At 41.4% G+C, this 20,110-nt stretch overlaps 2 protein-coding genes and 2 long non-coding RNA genes across 4 annotated transcripts in view; 2 read left to right on the top strand and 2 right to left on the bottom strand.

The window, feature by feature from the left end:
• tmem145 (transmembrane protein 145) overlaps positions 1-3,275 on the top strand; it is a 48,310-nt gene extending 45,035 nt beyond the window's left edge. Inside the window, exon 15 of the mRNA XM_034103082.2 lies at positions 893-3,275. Coding sequence (XP_033958973.1) covers positions 893-1,132 — 240 coding nt within the window. The 3' untranslated portion in view covers positions 1,133-3,275. The remainder of the gene's footprint in view (positions 1-892) is intronic.
• A 1,842-nt stretch (positions 3,276-5,117) lies between these two features.
• Positions 5,118-7,448, bottom strand: mrpl17 (mitochondrial ribosomal protein L17). The gene is made up of 3 exons (XM_034103083.2): positions 7,076-7,448; positions 5,646-5,714; positions 5,118-5,543 (listed from the first exon to the last, which is right to left on the bottom strand). The coding sequence occupies exons 1-3, from the start codon at positions 7,247-7,249 to the stop codon at positions 5,304-5,306; spliced, it is 483 nt and encodes a 160-aa protein (XP_033958974.1). The 5' UTR covers positions 7,250-7,448; the 3' UTR covers positions 5,118-5,303.
• An 8,381-nt stretch (positions 7,449-15,829) lies between these two features.
• LOC117460223 (uncharacterized) lies at positions 15,830-18,153 on the top strand. The gene is made up of 3 exons (XR_004553622.2): positions 15,830-16,081; positions 17,085-17,176; positions 17,572-18,153. It is a non-coding gene; the product is annotated as an uncharacterized lncRNA (long non-coding RNA).
• LOC117460465 (uncharacterized) lies at positions 17,671-19,757 on the bottom strand. Its single transcript, XR_004553641.2, has 3 exons — positions 19,608-19,757; positions 18,505-18,614; positions 17,671-17,965 (listed from the first exon to the last, which is right to left on the bottom strand). It is a non-coding gene; the product is annotated as an uncharacterized lncRNA (long non-coding RNA).
• Positions 19,758-20,110: the final 353 nt, after the last annotated feature.

Here is a 20,110-nt window from a genome sequence, read left to right as displayed (position 1 = left end):
GTGACACAAAGTCATGAAAAAGAAAATAATGTATCAAGTTTTCTTTGTATAAAAAGGGACTTAATGTATAACAATATCCAAAAGTATAATATAACTAAGATACTTTTGATTGATAAGGTAAAATGGCAACTCTTTAATTTATATTTTAAATGTTACTTTGATTCGGTAACTTGTGTTGTGGCAGATATTTAAGTAAGCTTTCTTAACGCTAATGTTATAATAGTCAGATTGCTCTGAAGATGGAGGTGATATTCTATTAATGTTCACGTTCACACAGTCGGTGATTTTTGCCGGCCGTCTTTCCTGCAACGGCAGCTTTTCTGTATTTCCTTTCTCCTGTAATATGACTTGATCGCTTTAAACTCCGCACACTGAGCTCTGATTGGTCAGCAGGCAGTGCTTTCACTGAGGTTAGCCGCACAGCATAAGTTACCATGGAGATCTAGCCCAGTAAGAAGTGAACCAGCTTCGTCGGACCGGAAACCCCAAGTTTTCCCTGAAGTTAGCACGCTAAGCGAAAATCCTGCTTCGTAGTACAGGCTGAAGGCTGAATGCTTCAAAAGGGAAGATGCTTTATACAGTTTGTAGAACATGTGTGATATACGTACCTTGACCTTTAGAACTACTATACAGCATTGGTGGTCGTTAGAGGAAGCTGTCATAATGTGAGTTTAGTATGGTGTTACTGATTGTGTCTGCAAGGTCCACATCACACAGTAGCCTTCATCCAGAGGGTCAGAACATTCTCTTGAACTATTGTATCTGTTTTATCTGTTCTATGACCTATGCAGTATATATGTTGCACTGCTGGAGGAGCCTGTGACATTGCCATATCTACACAGCTAATGTGCAAAGGACAATAAAGCCTTGAAACCTCACCTTTTCCCTCCAGGAGCCGGTGAAGACGGTGGAGGAGACGGTGGCCCGTAAAGGAGGCGAGGTACCGAGGAACAGCGAGCAGAAGATCATCACCACGGCTGCTGATTTAACGGCGATATTACCCCCTCCTCTGCCTCCGATACCCCCACGCCAGACCTCACGCTCCCCCCCGCTGCCCCCCCGGCTCCCTTCCTTCACAGAGTATTTCAGCATGCAGAGCGGAGGAGGAGGAGCGTTTGGGACGAAGGCATGAGGCAGGACAGAAGGAGAGGGGGTAAGGAATCAAGGAAACAGACAGACTGACAATACAAAGTAAAGAAAGAGATTTGAAGGTGTTACTGTTCAATGACAGCCAAAAAAAAAGTGTGCATGGATGGACGTTGTAGAGTAATCATCAGGAAAGCAAATCCCTAAACGGTCTCTTTTCACCTGCACATAGCCCTTCTACCTAGAAGAGTGAGGGGGTAAGGGCTGTGAGATAGGAGTGCAGAGCGTGTTAAAGAATAAAGAAGCAATACATATTTGAAGTTGACCAGTAAGAGGCACACGGGGAGAAGGATGTCAAAGTGGATGTAGCCAGAGCAATAGGATGATAGCTGTGCACGAGGCGGAAATGAACAACATTCTTGAAATACTCCTGATCAAACATTCATGAGGCATTGATGGTGTGTCAGTAGGAGTTTGTAAATACCTAAAACCGGAGATAACTACCACTCCGTATAGATTAATTTCAAAAAAAGGAAATTGTTTGGATTTCTTTTCTTTTTTCGCATCAATAAGTTTCTGTTGGTGCTGTGACCATCAGAACAAAAGATCTCATACCATTACATTGATCCAAGTCATGTAAAAAAGAAAAAACACAAGACTTTTTTATGTTTGACACATTTTTGATAAAGCATATATATTATATGGAGTTTGTTGGGTTCATTTATATTCTTATATGCCTTCATTGCAGCTGGTTATTCTGGATTGATATGCTGATGTGTAAATGTAAAATGTCACGTTTACTGTGGGCACTTCTAGGTACTCGTAAAACACGCATGTTTGTATCGTATTTCCCGTCCTGAAAGCTGATAAATGTAACTCCACGTGACCATACAATACTCGCTTATTGTGTGTATTGAGATATATACTTTTGTGAATACATACAATAGGCTTAAGTATATTTTTGACTGGATAAATGTTGGTGATGGAAGCCTTACGCTGTCTAAAACATAAAACCAATATTACACTGTCAGTTTTAGTTGAATTTTAACTGAAGTGCAGAATATTCCTTCTTGAAAATGTCATATCTGTGTATGTAGACGTTGGTGAATGTACTGATGCAATACAGCACAAGGACAGGGGTGATTTTGTAGTAACTGGAATACTACAATACTCGTTTAGTAATACTTTCAACATCCAGGATGTAAGAGCAGGGGAGGGGGGGGGATGCCTTTTTTAAAATACAAGTTACTTCATTGTCACCCCTGTCTAGTATATTTGTTGGCTTTATTTCACTTTTGAATTCCAACGTTGCGAAAAGCTGAACACATAACACTAGTTTTGTATCCCCTACCATTGAGCTATAACAAAAAAAGCCTTGTAGATGAACTGTGAAAACTGTAACACATGTGTACATTTTGTCTGTCCTGCATGGAGCACTTTAATGTTCCTGGTCTTAGTCTGTTTATTCGTGATGCCGTCACCTTATAGGACTGCTTTGAAACCTGTATTCACGCCACTTACACGAGTAGTATTCTACATGTATACACCTGTAAATACAGTCATGTCATCGACTGGCAAAGTACCATGCTAAGTCAATGTAATTTAACATTGTACTGTCATTTGAGATTGTCCCTGAGTTTACCACTAGCTTTCTGCAATCCAGAAGATGCTTATTGATTTCTGATTTGTAGAAATGGATCTGAGTTTATAGTCCACAAATGTATCAATGGCAGTCTTGCTGTAATGGAGTACTGTAGGATGTTAGGACTGTGGTGTGTAACTTGTAAGATTGTAGTGAGAGGTGTAACGTAGTCTGTGAAACCGAATGATACTTGAATTAGAGTATTCGTCGTTAACTCTGATTGTTGGCATGTCTGCCATTTGTCTGCCATTACTTGACTTAATAGACACAAACATGCTCACTGATACTATCACCGCTTCAAACTTTGTGTATATGGACGTACAATTACAGAACTGAGACACTGGGAGTGGGAGAACTTGACGCAAAGAGATTATGTATGCATGACAGACAACAGCACAGCTTTTAGGCTACTCAGAGCGATCTGGTTAAGAGCACATCACTAAAGCACTGTTCAAATGCATTTTAATGGTGTCAAATGGCAACTCTAAACACGCTGTACATATACACTTTTTGCCAAAATAATAAAAAAAATATGGTTTTATTAGAAGGCTCGTCTGGGTGTGTGTGTTATTTGGCTGCTGTGTTCCAGTTAGGACAAGGGCGTGCGTCCAAAAGAGTGTATCTAATATCCGTAAATCATATTTAGAATCTGTTCTCATTAGGCTTCATTAAAGTAAAAACACCACAGGGACAGACTGCAGGCTGGTCAACGTTTTATGTAGGATAGCCTAATTATTTTCTCTGTCCCTGCCAGATTCCCGCTCTGTGACCACTGAAGTGCAGATTCCTGACAAACTGCAACTCTCGGCATGCTCACCAGTTCTATATTTGTAAATAGCTTTCAGGCTAATCACTGCCAGCAAAGGACCAGAATGATTTAATTATTCTGTGACGGTGTGTTCAGTTCAGGAGATATTTTGTGGTTATATAATGAGTATTTGAGTCACTAACTCCTTTTTATTCATCTACATCTGCCTTTCACATGCAATACAATAGTCTGATAATATGGGATTACCGTCTTTGATTTTTGTTTTTAAAATCCATATCGTAAGGTGTTTCTGTGGATGGATGACTAGTTCAGGCAGTCAACTTGAGTACTTATGCTGCATTCATACATAAGGCCCCTTGCCACTTAATATACCGCTCTATTCAACCTGCCAGATCTCTCTCCATGCATTGCTTGCTGCTGCTATTGCTGCAGCTACCTCTACGTCGCTGCTGCTTGCTGCCCCACCACCACCCCAGCTTCCACCTGTAGGCTCGGGGGTTAGTTATTTAATTATCACTCATCGTGCTTTGTATATCTATGGAGTGATGATGCCCGAGCCTAGTCGCCAAACTTAACTATATGCTGCTTCTAATAAACATGTTAAAGAAACACGTGAGTTGTCTGACTGAACTACCCTAACTTAGATAGACTGGAAAGTGGAGAAGTGAACATATGACAGAGAGCAAAGTGCAACAGGTTGGTTTCAGACCCAGGCCGCTGTGTGAAGAAGGCTGTAGAGATTACTAGGGATGCACGATATTGGGTTTTTGAAACTGATACCGATAACTTCCTGCTTCTCAAGACCGATACCGATAACCGATAATAATATATATATTAAATGTACCTGTAGTTTTTGCACACCTGGTGGTAAAAAAAAGACTAGTAGTGAGCAAATGACATGAGCATTACTCCGATGAACAAAACAAAGCCAAGAACAGTTCTGACTCTTCAAAGTGACCATATTTATTTTCCCAAATAAAGTTCTTGCCTTTTTCAAAAGCCTCGTCGATAGGTAAAAGCCCCGGTGCCTTTGCAGCTGGCTTTGGATTCGCCGCTATTTTAGCAGCGCAGGCGTCTTCGTACGCTTTGAACACACCATCGTAGCGATGGCGATGTTTCAGGCGACTGATCAGGTTGGAAGTATTATAGCTCGTTGCCTTCTTCCCTCCTCGTGGAACTTCTGCATTGCATTTGTTAATACAAAGAGCAAGCGAACTATCTAACTCTGAAACTTTGAAGTAGTCCCATACTACCGACGACATGTTTGTTTACTGTCCTGGCTTCACGGCCGCACACCATTCAGGTCACAGCCAGGCATGAGTTAGGGAGCGCTGGATTTGTGAAGAACTCCCCTCTTCCTAAACCACTAATACCACAGTACTGGCAAAACGGGAGGAGCCGAGTGAAAAACAAGCACCCCTCATCCCAATCCACCCACACCGCAGTACTTTTTTTCACCCAAAAAATATATTGTATATTATCGGGGCTATTAATACTTTTATCGGGTTTATCGGGATGACGTCATAATTCCTAATATCGGACCGATAATTACTATTTATTTTCTCTTCTGGACTGATGTTGCGTTGCCCAGATATTGTTCAAATGATTACGCAAATCTCCTTCTCTTAAGAAATAATATTTATTTATACATAATCAGTAATAATCATCCATTTACAGAAATGTCATTGGCTTACACAGGAGCTTTGGAACTGTTTTTGGGGAAGAAATAGTGTCTATAACCTGCAGCGTCTGAAAGCATTTCACCCGACCATCATCCGTCAGCACATCACTGATCCAACACCAGGATCAAGCTTTTGCCCTCTCCTCTCTGTAGCCTTTGAGAAGCTGGTTGACGAGTGCCAGTTCGTTTTTCTTTTTCACAGGATACAGAGGTGGGAAGGGGTTGCCTTTGTACTCCAGGACGGCCATCTTGGCTTTGTCCAGGTTCTCCTTGTTTGGGATGCGTGCCATCCGTGTGTATCCATTTGAGTGAGGCTCAAACCGTGGAGCTAAGACCTTGAAAAGCTTTGGAACCAGATCCTTTTCCTAAAGAGCAGCAAACACGAAAAACACAATTTCAGATCAACTGTTTTACATATAGAGTGAACCAGCTTGTTACTTCACAAAGTTGAGAAGAGCTGCACGTACCGTGAGCCAAAAACTGGCCATTTTCATCGCCTTCTCATCAGTGTCTCCCTTTTTGGCATAGTCAACCAGCTGGAACAAACAAAAACAAGAAACGCATTCAGTCAGGACGTGTGTGTGTGTGTGTGTGTGTGTGTGTGTGTGTGCGTGTGCGTGTGCGAATAATTAAAATCTGAATATATTGCATCTAAAACCGTATTCATATAAAAAATACTCTTGTTTATATAAAGTTAGACATTGTGGGATGAAGATTTTGGATTAAAACTGAGACTATAGAAACAAAATAAATCATGCAAACCTCACACCTCCAATAAGGTTTTTGATGTGATATCATGCTGTATTTGCATATTTGTGTATCAATATTAAAATATGTTATATCTTTGTATGTATTCATTATATATCTTTAACTTTTTTGCAGCCATTTTTAATTTTGAAGGGCTGTTTTGTTAGTGTTTTTTCTCTATATATCTTAATCTCTTGACCATGACATCAGGAGACAGAAATAAATGTTGTTCCTATAACATAAATATTCTATAAGGTCCATTTGCCTTTTAAAGACCCAGTTTATTTCACTCTCTGACTCTGTGGCAGAAACACTTGTACACGCCTTCATCCCATCCCGTCTGGACCACTGCAATGGAGTCCTGTCCGGGGTTCCCAGCAAAACCCTGGACGTCCAGAACTCTGCTGCCAGGCTTCTCACCCGCACCAAGCCATGGCAACACATCACCCCCATCCACCTACACTGGCTGCCGGTCAAGTCCCGGATTCAGTACAAAACACTGCTCCTCACGTACAAGTCCCTCCATACCCTCACCCCCCAGTACTTATCGGACCTCCTCCATCCCTACACCCCTTCTCGGAGTCTGCGGTCCTCAGACACGGGCCTGCTCTCCATCCCCGGCTCTCGCCTCCGAACTGATAGTGACAGGCCGTTCAGTGTTGCGGCCCCCACCCTCTGGAATGCACTTCCTGCCGAGATCCAGACAATGCGTAATGCTGCCTCCCTGGACATCTTCAAATCATCATTAAAAACACACCTGTTCACCCTGGCCATTTCTTGGTCCCCCGGCTTCCTTTATTTTTTGTTTGCCCTTTGATTGTCTGTTTGTCCACCATGTACAGCGACCTTGGGTCCCTTGAAAGGCGCTATATAAATATCATTTATTATTATTATTATTATATATAATTTTAACATTAAATAATGCCAGAGGTTTATTAAATGTTAGCCTGACATTAACTGAGGTCCCCCTTATTTCTATCAGTGTTTTTTCACTCTAAATAGCTGGTGCATATGGATCCTTTGCAGCAACAGAGGTCGAAATGTGCATGTCATGATTACATTGTTTACATTTGACACATTTGTTGTGCTCAAAGCACAGTAACATTAGCTTATTTGGCAGCTAGCAATGTTAGCATGTCCTGGTCGGTACCTTTTCAGCGTAGAAGCGGACTTCATCTGCTCGGGCCGCGGTGGTCTCGATCCTCTCGTGCCGGACCAGTCCTGTCAGAAGGTTCCGCAGCATGTTGATCCGGGACTCCGGACCCAGACCCATCTTCCGGGCCACCCGGCCGTGGGAGATCAACAACTGCAGCGTGAGGCGCATCTTGTCCGCTCAGAGTCACAAGAACAGAAACACTATACAAAACGTGAAAATGTTCCCGGGTACAATCTCTTCAACGCGTCCTCTGTCTACTTCATGAAGCAGTACCTTCAATGTTATTACAAAACATGAGGTCAGGTCAGTAATGTCGATGTGAAGTTGACATTGGTGGTGCACCTTTGAATGTGTCCGACTTGGTCACGGAGCTAGGGAGCAATAGTTCCGCTGTACTCACTGTCAGCCAAGAACCACAGAAAATGTTTTTATTATATAGATTTTGATTGTGATTATTTAGTATTAGTATCCTTGTATCTTTTTGATGTTATATTTGCCTGTTTATTTATTCTTTTTATTATAAATGCAAAACACGGTGATTTGCTAAAAAAAGTTGGTTATTATAGCTGCATGGCCTCAATGTATTATAATATATTGGTGCCCCACCTTCTGGCTGCAGGTGAGCAAATCGTAAATTGCTGCTGTTATACAACGCCAGTGAATAGTATATATTTGTTGAGGGAAAATACATTTGCGCATGCGCATATCACACATGTTATGCCACCTGTGTTCCTGATTGCTTGTTGCACAAAAGACAATTACAATTAATATTTATAAAGAAAGAAACAGAAGGGAGGAAATCATGATGGCTAGACTCAGAATAAATCACACAGCTTTGAATGGTATGCTGTATTCATGAGGGAAAGTGACAGTGACAAGTGTGGGAACTGTGGAGTAAAAGAAGATGTAGAACATATCTTGTTACACTGTGACATCTATAAAGCTGACAGAGAAAAACTAAAGGCTAAAGTTTTACAGGCAGAGAGGGAATGGAGTGTGGTTGGTGTTTTGGGAACAAAGGGAGAGGGAGTAAGAGCTACCAGAAAGGCACTGTTTACCTTCCTGAGTGAAACTGGGGTAGGACAAATAATTTAACATTAGGTCAGGAAAGATCATAGATTCGTATTTTTGTTTTATTTATTTCATGTTTTTTTTGTTGATTTAAAAAAAAAAAAAATGTATGAGATCATAGGTTAAGAGATGGATTGATATGATGATTCATACTCATGTACAGTAGGTGGCGGTATGCACCTTTAAAGTTGTTTGCAATCCGCCAAAAAATTAGAGAAGAAGAAGAAGAAGAAGAAGAAGAAGAAGAAGAAGAAGAAGAAGAAGAAGAAGAAGAAGAAGAGACGCTTCTCAATACTCACATTTCCCCTCCTCGACTCCTCAGTCCTCCGGTAGTGACCCGGAAATGAATTTCAGCGCGCCATTTTGAAGGACATCTCATTTCTCGAAATGCACACCGAAGAGGCTTCTCAATTCTTAAATTTCCCCTCCTCGACTCCCCTCCTCGAGACTTAGGCCCTTTCTCATTTCTCGAACTCCCCTCCTCGACTCCTATCCTCGATACTTAGTCCCGCCCACAGGAGATGCGAGCGGAGGAGCCGAGGAGGGGAACCGAGGAGAGAGGAGGGGAAGCAGCAGGCGGTTAGAGAAATGAGAACTCCTCTCCTCTGAGTGGTCATTTTAAAGAGACACACTGCTCTGCTTTCTGCACGGACCTCACAGCTGTTCTCTCTGTAAACATCGCGTCGCGATGAAAGCAGTTAATAAAATAATATCCAGGGGATGCATGCAGAGCTGTCATTGGCTGAGATAAGTCCGGCCGTGCGTCACGAGTCTTTGAAACATCTCTGTTGCCGGAAATGCATCCACGAAGCAGCCGTGGAGGACCGTGGAGGACCCATCAGTGTATCCTCGGTTATAGCTCCTCCAGAGAGCATCCTCGACGCTCGATCCTCGGTCCTCGAAGTGCATTTAGAGAAATGAGATGTCCTTCAACATGGCGCGCTGAAATTCATTTCCGGGTCACTGCCGGAGGACCGAGGAGTCGAGGAGTCGAGGAGGGGGATTTGATGAAATGAGAAAGGGCCTTAGTCCCGCCCACAGGAGATGCGAGCGGAGGACCGGAACCGAGGAGAGAGGAGGGGAAGCAGCAGACGTTTAAAGAAATGAGAACTCCTCTCCTCTGAGCGGTCATATTAAAGCGACGTCTGTTCATTATTACGTGGCAACAGCTGCATCAGCTGTCGAGTGTTTTATCATATTTTATAATCTCTGTTAGATCAGCTGAACATTGTTCCCCCCACATATTTACTTTGAATTCATTGAGAGTGCGGTATAATGAGACAATAACAAGCTACAGATGCATGCGGTCACACGCACACAAATATATTTATATAAATATATGCAATTTAAAGTATGAGAGCACTCTCATAATAACGTAACACAATCAGAGACTGGATATATCCCCCCCCCTCCTCTCTCTGGTCGCTGAAATGGGGAATTGAAATTACGGGCCAAAAGTTGTATTTGCAAGTATTAAAAGTAAGCAGAGGACACCAAACCAACTGAGACCTGTCTGTCCGCCGCATCTGCGCACTGTACAACACACACCTACACACTGTACAACACGCACCTACACACTGTACCACACACACACCTACACACTGTACCACACACACCTACACACTGTACCACACACACCGACAGCTCCTAAAGCATAATCAGGCTACAGCCGTTGTGTATTTTATTATGTGAAGCACTAAATGGTCTTAGAAAAATATCGACTCTTTGTTTGTAGATATCTACTAAACTAAAGCAAATAAAGAGAGTAGGCCTGTTATACTGAGTGATATATATTTTACACACTGCTCTGCTTTCTGCACGGACCTCACAGCTGTTCTCACTGTAAACATCGCGTTGCGATGAGAGCAGGTTCTAAAATAATATCCAGGGGATGCATGCAGAGCTGTCATTGGCTGAGATAAGTCCGGCCGTGCGTCACGCCTCCACCGTTCCCGGAAATGCATCCGCGGAGGAGCCGTGGAGGAACCATCAGTGTATCCTCGGTTATAGCTCCTCTAGAGAGCCTCCTCTAGAGAGCCTCCTCGACGCTCGATCCTCGGTCCTCGGTGTGCATTTAGAGAAATGAGACGTCCTTCAAAATGGCGCGGTGAAATTCATTTCCGGGTCACTACCGGAGGACCGAGGAGTCGAGGAATCGAGGAGGGGAAATTTGAGTATTGAGAAGCCTCTAAAGTGTCACTACCCGATCCGTCCCCCTGCCCGATCGGTACTGCGCATGTGCGAGATGGTCCGGAAGTCCGGACGGCAACCCAAGATGGACACTTGACACAGTGGCTTTTAGCAAAGCTCAAAAAGAAAAACCGAGAGAGATGAGTTATTGTTATTACAACGTGACTTCACTATTATTTAACAACTCTTTTTATGGGTTCTTTTATTTGGGGTTAAGTACATTGTCAGAATAAGTAAGAAATAAATTTAACTTCTGTTAGACAGCCATATGCCATACCTTTTGCATACATTCACAGTAAATATGTATTCAGTATGATAGCTGTCTAACAGAAGTTAAATTCATTTCTCACTTATTCTGACAATGTACTTAACCCCAAATAAAAGAACCCAATAAAAAGAGTTGTTAAATAATAGTGAAGTCACGTTGTATTAACAATAACTCATCTCTCTCGAGTTTTCTTTTTGAGCTTTGCTAAAAGCCACTGTGTCAAGTGTCCATCTTGGGTTGCCGTCCGGAGTTGTCCAATATGGCGGACCATCTCGCACATGCGCAGTACCAATCGGGCAGGGGGACGGATCGGGTAGTGACACCGAGGACCGAGTGTCGAGGAGGCTCTCTGGAGGAGCTATAACCGAGGATACACTGATGGTTCCTCCACGGCTCCTCCGCGGATGCATTTCCGGGAACGGTGGAGGCGTGACGCACGGCCGGACTTATCTCAGCCAATGACAGCTCTGCATGCAACCCCTGGATATTATTTTAGAAACTGCTTTCATCGCGTCGCGATGTTTACAGTGAGAACAGCTGTGAGGTCCGTGCAGAAAGCAGAGCAGTGTGTATAATATATATCACTCAGTATAACAGGCCTACTCTCTTTATTTGCTTTAGTTTAGTAGATATCTACAAACAAAGAGTCGATATTTTTCTAAGACCATTTAGTGCTTCACATAATAAAATACACAACGACTGATTATGCTTTAGGACAGGGGTCTTCAACTAAAATTCAACGAGATCCACTTGGAGAAAATGTCCCCATGCAAAGGTCCGGAACATAAAAATGTCTAAGTTGCTTTATGAATTAGTGTGATATGTATTGAAGTAGCTGTAGCTTTATCAACGTCTGCATGTAATCAGCAACTGACTGCCAATCAAATAAAGAAAGTACAATTCATAAACAACAATATGTGGATATGTGTAATGTTCCTCTCGGGCTGCATTTACAAATAAAATAGAGACAATAAATGAAATAGCTTTTGAAAATATGTGCATCTTAAAAGTGCTTAATTTGAGATAAATCAAATAAAGTGTAGCAGCAGCTTGAGTTTCCCTTTTTCTTTGTTAACCATTTCACATCATGACTTAACAGTTTCAGACGATTATAGAACAATATCAGTCTTTACACATCATAACAATTTAACAGTTTCAAAGTTTGTCTTTCTTTCCCTCTTATATTGCAGTCCCTCTTTCACTTTTTTTAAATTCAGTGTAAGAATTGAGCTCGAGCTTGTCCTGCCAGGAGTTTGTAAATCTGGGCTGAAATGGAGTCAGGGCTATTCTCATACGCAGGTGCTCATTGGTTACAGTGATGCAAACACAGGTATCGTGAAAAAAGAGAGAACTATTCGAAGCAGAAAAAAAACAGCGTAATATACCATCTGACAAAGGCCTGTGCTATAATGCTTCAATTAACTGGCTATTCTACTCAGATCAATAGGAGACAGAGATGTTAAGTTAAAAATCAAGGGTTTTTATTATTATTTACAGCAGGGGTGGGGAACCTTTTTCCTTTCAATTTTTACAACATCCTCCGAGGGTCGTACAAATGATTGAACTCAACCTCTGCTTAAAAAAACTAAAATCACAGCTCATTAATTTGGCCTTTCTTTCATGCTGTGCAAAGAAAAAGCAACCTCTGAATCCAGATATCTCACCATGACTCTCGTATGCATGCATGTGCACGGTGTGGCATGACCACCAACACAGAAAGATACGGACACAAGATGTGTGCAAATGTATTTAGTATATCCTACTATGTGAACATGATTTAAGACCCTCCTCTAGGGGGGTCCGGGGGCATGCTCCCCCGGGAAGATTTTTTTTAAATATTGAAGTTAAATGCATTAATCTGGTACACTTTGAGAGCAACATTAAAAGATCTATGGATACATCTCTCAACACCCATATGAAACAGAACTGTAAGCAGATTTTTCTTTTTGGATATCTTACAAATCACTCCCCTTTTAAACTCTATTCTTGTTATTTTTAACAACTTTTTTGTTACTGTCATATAGTATTTTATACCTGTTTTTCATTTAGTCTCATTAATAACTATAATGATCATATCAAGGTGTGCCTTAACCTCACTGAGCTGAGGTTATTTGAGCCTCTCAGGAGAGAGCTCTCTTCCACCTGGTTGTAGAAAAGCTCTTTAAATTCGTTAGCATAGCTAGCTAACCAGATGCTAATAACAACAGATCGCCACTGTGCCTACAACTAAAGACACAGCCACGCAAACACTGCGGCATGTGTACGGGAAATGGAAACACTTTTCAAACTGCTTTCCATGCGACAATATTACCATTAGGAAATGTATTTATCTAGTCTATTTCCAATGTAAACGATCGAGATACGCGAATTTACTTTTTGAAATACGTGCCTAATGACCATGGGCGCTTCCATTGCTCCGGGACTTTTCCAGTGACGTCACTGACTGGCTTCCTGGGCCAAAGCTCAATAACAAACAACATGGCGTGCAATGCACCAGTAGTTTACATTACAAGAAAACGGTCGTCGTCAGGAGTTTATTGTATTGCCCCAGGCTGCACAAATGGATTTTATACAAAGAAGGAAGAAGTACATTTCCATAGGCTGCCACTAAAGGATGAGAAGCTGCTCAAAGTCCAGTCTGGATGCCTGGTTCAATACAAAACATTGGATTTGAAGCCAGGATCTGTTCCCACAATATTCGATTTCTCAACGTATGCAGTCGGGAACACCGACCGTCCCAGCACGTCGGCCGCGCAAGACAATGACAGTGTCAACAAACGTGAAGTTTGAGCCACCAAACGAGTTGCTTCAGCTGCCGAGAGAGAGGTAAATATTGCAGCACTACCAGATTACTAGCTCACACATGTATTTACTGACACAGTGTGACCTTATTAATTAACGCAATCGCGTCCAAACTAAATGGTAGCTATTATTATGACGCACAATAGAGAATTGGGGGTGTTCTATAGCTCAACTAATTAAACTGGCATACACACGCTCATCTGTCGAAAACAGCCCTAAAAGGCTAGTATTGCTATCAATGGATGGTATTGCAGGACCCAGAGCGCACGGAGCACAGAGCGGACAGCAGATAACGGAATTGCAGTTGTATTGCTTATAGATTATCAGAACATTTCAAAGGGGACACAGCCCCATTGGATATTAACCTATGGATTAACTACATCATCGTTTTTATCGTTGTAATGCCATTGAAGACCAGTTTAGACCAGACAATGAGGAAGGTAAGCCGTTAGCCTGGCGTATGTTAGTACCTAGCGCCACTTGTTTTGATGTACGTTTTTGTGGTTAACCTCGCGAGTTTGTATCTTTCAGTGTTGAGGTGGGCACCGTTAGATTCTGTGTCTCCTTGCGATCATAAACGATGTGTTGGATGTGCGGCTAGGATAAGTAATAAGGGAGCTATGAGTGATTTTCGGTGCAGTAATAGGTTAGCATTTTCGCTCGGGGCTAATTCAGAGGCTCACTGTTAGCATTGTGTTTTTTTAATTTTTTTATTCCGGATCGTATGCCACTCTATTCGACCGAATCGGTTCATAAGCATAGGCCATGGGATGCCTGGTAACTGTAGATGCTTCCACATCAATGTCATCTCCCGACGAATAGTCAAATTCATCGTTCAAAACGTCGATCTCATTGCAAAATTCCTCCATCGCTGCCATATCTGCTACGTTGTGTTGACTTCTGGTGGAGCGAAAACACAGCCAGTGACGTCACCATTTGGGACTCCCCTAATGGCGGCGGCCTGGTCCCGGAATTCCCCACCCGGCCGGCGGATAATTAATTTTCTTTTGGCGAGTAATATCATATACAATAAATATTACGATCAATATCCATTGTAAAATGAATAAACTACCGGAATATTATAACTGTAATTGGTGTTTCCTTTCCCCTTTAAGGGTATTGCAATATTTTAAGGGCTGGAGCGGCGTTCCGGTGCTCTCTGTCAGCACTCCTTTCAGACGAGACATATACCACGTGAAGACACGTACGCTCGTGTTGTGTTCAAGGAACCTGTCCTTGGCCAGGAAAAACAGGTACTCGCTTGTTTAATTATTTTTGCGGTCTAGATTTCTTCTTCTTTTTGAAGTGAGAAGTTGTCCGTCAGTCGGACTGACTCCCTCCCCCCCACCCCCAAAACGAAAACTCTTCGGTTCTCCACGAATTACACAAGTCACCCATATCAGCGTTAAAAAAGCGGGAGGCTTCGAAAAATCCCCTATTAATGTATTGATTATAGCTCCGGGTCCGTATAGGTCGGCGTCTGGGTCCGGATCCGGACCGCCTGTTGCCGACCCCTGCTTTAGGAGCTGTAGGTGTGTGTGGTACAGTGTGTAGGTGTGTGTGTGGTACAGTGTGTAGGTGTGTGTGTGGTACAGTGTGTAGGTGTGTGTTGTACAGTGCGTAGATGCGGCGGACAGACGGGTCTCAGTTGGTTTGGTGTCCTCTGCTTACTTTTAATACTTGCAAATACAACTTTTGGCCCGTAATTTCAATTCCCCATTTCAGCGACAAGAGAGGGGGGGGGATTATGAGGGGCCGTGTAGGCCAAAATTCAAACTCACCTCGCACACACACTACTGAAAACATCTGGCCTTGCACACACACTACTGAAATACTCTCACGTTCACTACTGAACACCTCACACACACACTACTGAACACATCTGGCCTTCCACACACACTACTGAAATACTCTCACATTCACTACTGAACACCTCACACACACACTACTGAAAATTAAGCCTCACACACACACTACTGAACACATCTGGCCTTGCACACACACTACTGAAATCCTCTCACATTCACTACTGAACACCTCACACACACACTACTGAAAATTAAGCCTCACACACACACTACTGAAATCCTCTCACATTCACTACTGAACACCTCACACACACACTACTGAAAACATCTGGCCTTGCACACACACTACTGAAATCCTCTCACATTCACTACTGAACACCTCACACACACACTACTGAAAACATCTGGCCTTGCACACACACTACTGAAATCCTCTCACATTCACTACTGAACACCTCACACACACACTACTGAAAATTAACCTCACACACACACTACTGAAATCATCTCACGTTCACTACTGAACACCTCACACACACAATACTGAAAATTAACCTCACACACACACTCCTGAAAAACATTTTACTGAAAGGTTCTCAGTAGGGAATGTGCATGTGTTTCACCTATGTGTGTGTGAGGGGATTCTTGCTGTAACGGAAGTCATTCTAATGTAACGGATGTCATTCTAATGTAACGGAAGTCAGTGGTCTCTTTGCTAGCCCCGTTAGCTTCATTAGCTCCAGGCTGCTACTCCGAAGTGGTTGTTGTGTTGATGCCTGGTGGAGTATTCTTCATTGAAATATCGCACTTATCGTATGGCTCTGCGGTTCAAACAGACCGTCCATGAATGCAGTTTATTCGGTAAGTACAATTCAAGCACTTTATTTCTTACTTGTCTTTTTATTCAGCTAACAAGCGAGACGAAGCTACATCTGTGCTAACGATGCTATCCGTAGCATACAAGTTAAAACATAATGGAGAAGTGTAAAACATTAAGAAGGATTATACTGTAAAACATAAGGCTTCTCGGTGAGGTTGGTAAAATAAGGTCATGCTTGTACATTAGTTAGTTTGCTAGTTAGGTAACTGTATGCATTGTTATTGTTAATTTAAAATAGCTATGCTCGACGATGCAGACAGCTAGCGTCACATTAGTGTTGAAGAGCAGAGTACTGTATGAGATTAACCTCACTATAAGATCTGTGTATCTGAAAAATATGAATCTCACATTTCCAGTTGGTTCCAGAAATAACGTTGACGTAGATATTGCAATATGGTTTGTTGAGCTGGAGTTGATTATTGAAGCTTACTGGTTAACGTTCATCATATTAAACGAACGAACCCAAACGTTGTTGTTTTTATTAATATTATTACCAATACTTACTTAGCATTTTATTATCATTACACTGGAGAAACCGACTTATTGTGGCAGCAGAACATGAACATGTAACTTAATGCCTGCATTTGAGGACGAAAAATAGCTCAGTCAATGCTTTAGGGACAAGGAAATGATTTGTTTAAATATTAGATATGACGTTATGTGTGCTTCTGTGACAATGAAGCTTATTCATTGCATTACATTTGTTGAAGATGTTTGTCTTTTACCCTTACGTGTGTGTTACAAATGAATGTGAATATGGCATAGGACAAATATTTAAATTGACTGTCTCATGAAAAACGATTCTAAAATAAAAAGGACCACAACTATACAATAATACACAATCCAACTGATAAGATACAGTAAGGGCTTTGATATCCAGCACTTTCTTTAAGGATAACAAAAAGATTATCACATGACATTTGCATGTAAAAAAGTCTGTGACCAACACATTGTTACTTTACATATATATCTGTTTGTTTAAAGTTTCCAGGTGATGCGGCAGACAGACCAGAGGATGCTGACCACGAGAGACAGACCTATTCCTAACATCAGTGAACTTCAGCATGGACTCAAAGGTACAAGGAATCGAGAAACGTTCTGGTTTAAATAGATAAAGTAACAACTATAATCAGCTTTCACATTTCAATGTATTTAAGGCAATTATTATTTTACATTGTGAGAATTGCTACCATTTGTCTCTACATATTGTCTGTAAAAGACGTGGTAAAAGTGGTTCTTGCAGTGAGACAACCGAGCAGTTGAATATTATTTAATAAGATATTTTAATGTTGATTAACTGCAGACTGTTCATTCATAATCTGATTATCTTTGTAGTACAAAGTGATGAATTAAAAAAACACATTAACATTTAAAAAATACATTATTTCTACAGCCGCTAAATAAACAAACGTTTCATAAATAACACACTTGCTCTGCAATAATGTCATATGTTTCTTGTCATTTCTGTTAGGAAAGGACATACCTGAAGGACACAACTGCCTCACCGTTTTCTCAGAGGGGCAAGAAGAAAATGAAAAGCTGATTTCAGATTAAAGACCAATACAGGACATTCACTAAGAAACTACACTTTTATTGTGAACACAAAGTCAAACAGGACCATCATTTGTTTGTGGCAGCTGAGCCCAGTATGGGCTCACAGATGCAGTTAGGGGGTTTCTTCATCAGGCCTGGTCCTCCTCCATCAGGCCACGTCCTCCTCCATCAGGCCACGTCCTCCTCCATCAGGCCACGTCCTCATCCCAGAGAAAGACCTCTCCACCTTCTCCAGCCAAACCCACAGACAGGACATCCGTCACGCTGAGGTTTCTCCCAAAGTCTCTGCACGCTGTCTCAATTGATCCACACTGTGAATATGAGGGGGAAATGTGTGTCATAAATGCTTTAGACAATAAGAAATATGAAGTTAACTGTAAGGAATGGCTCATTCTTTTTTAAATAGACAAAACTATTACTGTATTTCAATATCTCATGTCTGAAAGTTTAATTTAAAAGAAGAAGAGGCCCCAAAAATAAAGATTGGTATATCAATAAATGTAGTTGATTGTGTCTTTTTAATTGTTTAAAGTAGATAGAACTGGTACTTAAGAGTTTGAATACAGTCTGGTTGCGGAGGAGGCACACAGGTAAGAGCATATAGCTACCATCACATGTAACTAAGCTTGACTTGAATTTATTAAAAGTATAATTAAGTAACAGCAACAAATCAATAACAAATCGTGCAAAAATGTGAATCTTTGCTGGGTCCACTGTTGAATTTACCACATATTGTATGTTTTAGAAACCTTAAGGCATGATAGATTTGTATGCAAGTAATATCCCAAAACTCAATAAATACCGTAGATTATTATTGAAAGTTATGCTGAATAGTTTCATGTTCACTTACCTTAAGCAACGTAAAACGTGCAGACCGGGGGGAATACAAATACTTGTATTTCTCTTTTTTGGTTTGCAAGGGTGTCACCTTCCGCGGAGCCCATTTTCTGTAGTATTATCCTAACAGAGAAAACAAGAGGGAACAACCCTTATTTAGGTTTTTTAAAAAGTGACAATATCAGCTTGCATTCATCCGACAAAAATACGACACAGGGTATTGTCTAATTGCTGGTTGTCTTGTGTTTTTATGGGATTTGGATAACGGATTTATTCTATAAAATATTTTGAATGGTTTTCACTTAATACTGTTATAAAGTCGGCTGCGGACAGCCGGGCTGTAGTAAATAGTGCAGCAGATCTACACAGCTAGCTCGCTAGTTAGCATTATTAACGTCAGCTATTTATGTACATTTTCAAGTTCTGCTTGAAAGCAAGTTCCTGCAAACTGTTCAAACAAACGCTTCAACTTGTACCATTTATAATCTGTATGTTTGAATATGGATCTTAAATCGGCGTGACGTTGAAGCAGCTGCAGTTCCTTTAAGCATACCGTTAGCATTTTGCTTCTGGCAACTAGATTTATGATTTGAAAATTATAAAAGTAGGGTAGACATGTGGATATTATCCGGCTGAACAAAACGTGACCCGTCTCTTAAATGCGTCTCAACCACAGACCTTATTTCCAGCTAGTTTCAAACCATATTGCAATATCTACGTCAACGTTATTTCTGGAACCAACTGGAAATGTGAGATTCATATTTTTCAGATACACAGATCTTATAGTGAGGTTAATCTCATACAGTACTCTGCTCTTCAACACTAATGTGACGCTAGCTGTCTGCATCGTCGAGCATAGCTATTTTAAATTAACAATAACAATGCATACAGTTACCTAACTAGCAAACTAACTAATGTACAAGCATGACCTTATTTTACCAACCTCACCGAGAAGCCTTATGTTTTACAGTATAATCCTTCTTAATGTGTTACACTTCTCCATTATGTTTTAACTTGTATGCTACGGATAGCATCGTTAGCACAGATGTAGCTTCGTCTCGCTTGTTAGCTGAATAAAAAGACAAGTAAGAAATAAAGTGCTTGAATTGTACTTACCGAATAAACTGCATTCATGGACGGTCTGTTTGAACCGCAGAGCCATACGATAAGTGCGATATTTCAATGAAGAATACTCCACCAGGCATCAACACAACAAACACTTCGGAGTAGCAGCCTGGAGCTAATGAAGCTAACGGGGCTAGCAAAGAGACCACTGACATCCGTTACAGCAAGAATCCCCTCACACACACATAGGTGAAACACATGCACATTCCCTACTGAGAACCTTTCAGAAAAATGTTTTTCAGGAGTGTGTGTGTGAGGTTAATTTTCAGTATTGTGTGTGTGAGGTGTTCAGTAGTGAACGTGAGATGATTTCAGTAGTGTGTGTGTGAGGCTTAATTTTCAGTATTGTGTGTGTGAGGTGTTCAGTAGTGAATGTGAGAGGATTTCAGTAGTGTGTGTGTGAGGCTTAATTTTCAGTAGTGTGTGTGTGAGGTGTTCAGTAGTGAATGTGAGAGGATTTCAGTAGTGTGTGTGCAAGGCCAGATGTTTTCAGT

Source organism: Pseudochaenichthys georgianus, chromosome 16, assembly GCF_902827115.2.
Source record: "Pseudochaenichthys georgianus chromosome 16, fPseGeo1.2, whole genome shotgun sequence".
NCBI classification, from domain to species: Eukaryota; Metazoa; Chordata; class Actinopteri; order Perciformes; family Channichthyidae; genus Pseudochaenichthys; species Pseudochaenichthys georgianus.
Note: the sequence above shows the minus strand (reverse complement) of the source record. Positions and strands in the feature narration are given on the sequence as shown.

What these genes read in the sequence shown, in the direction of transcription:
- mrpl17 (XM_034103083.2), bottom strand. Translation starts at nt 7,249, where the DNA reads ATGCGCCTCACGCTGCAGTTGTTGATCTCCCACGGCCGGGTGGCCCGG. An exon ending in TCCGCTTCTACGCTGAAAAG is followed by an intron (nt 5,715 to 7,075) that starts GTACCGACCAGG and finishes TGTTTGTTCCAG; the next exon opens with CTGGTTGACTATGCCAAAAA. An exon ending in TGGCCAGTTTTTGGCTCACG is followed by an intron (nt 5,544 to 5,645) that starts GTACGTGCAGCT and finishes GCTGCTCTTTAG; the next exon opens with GAAAAGGATCTGGTTCCAAA.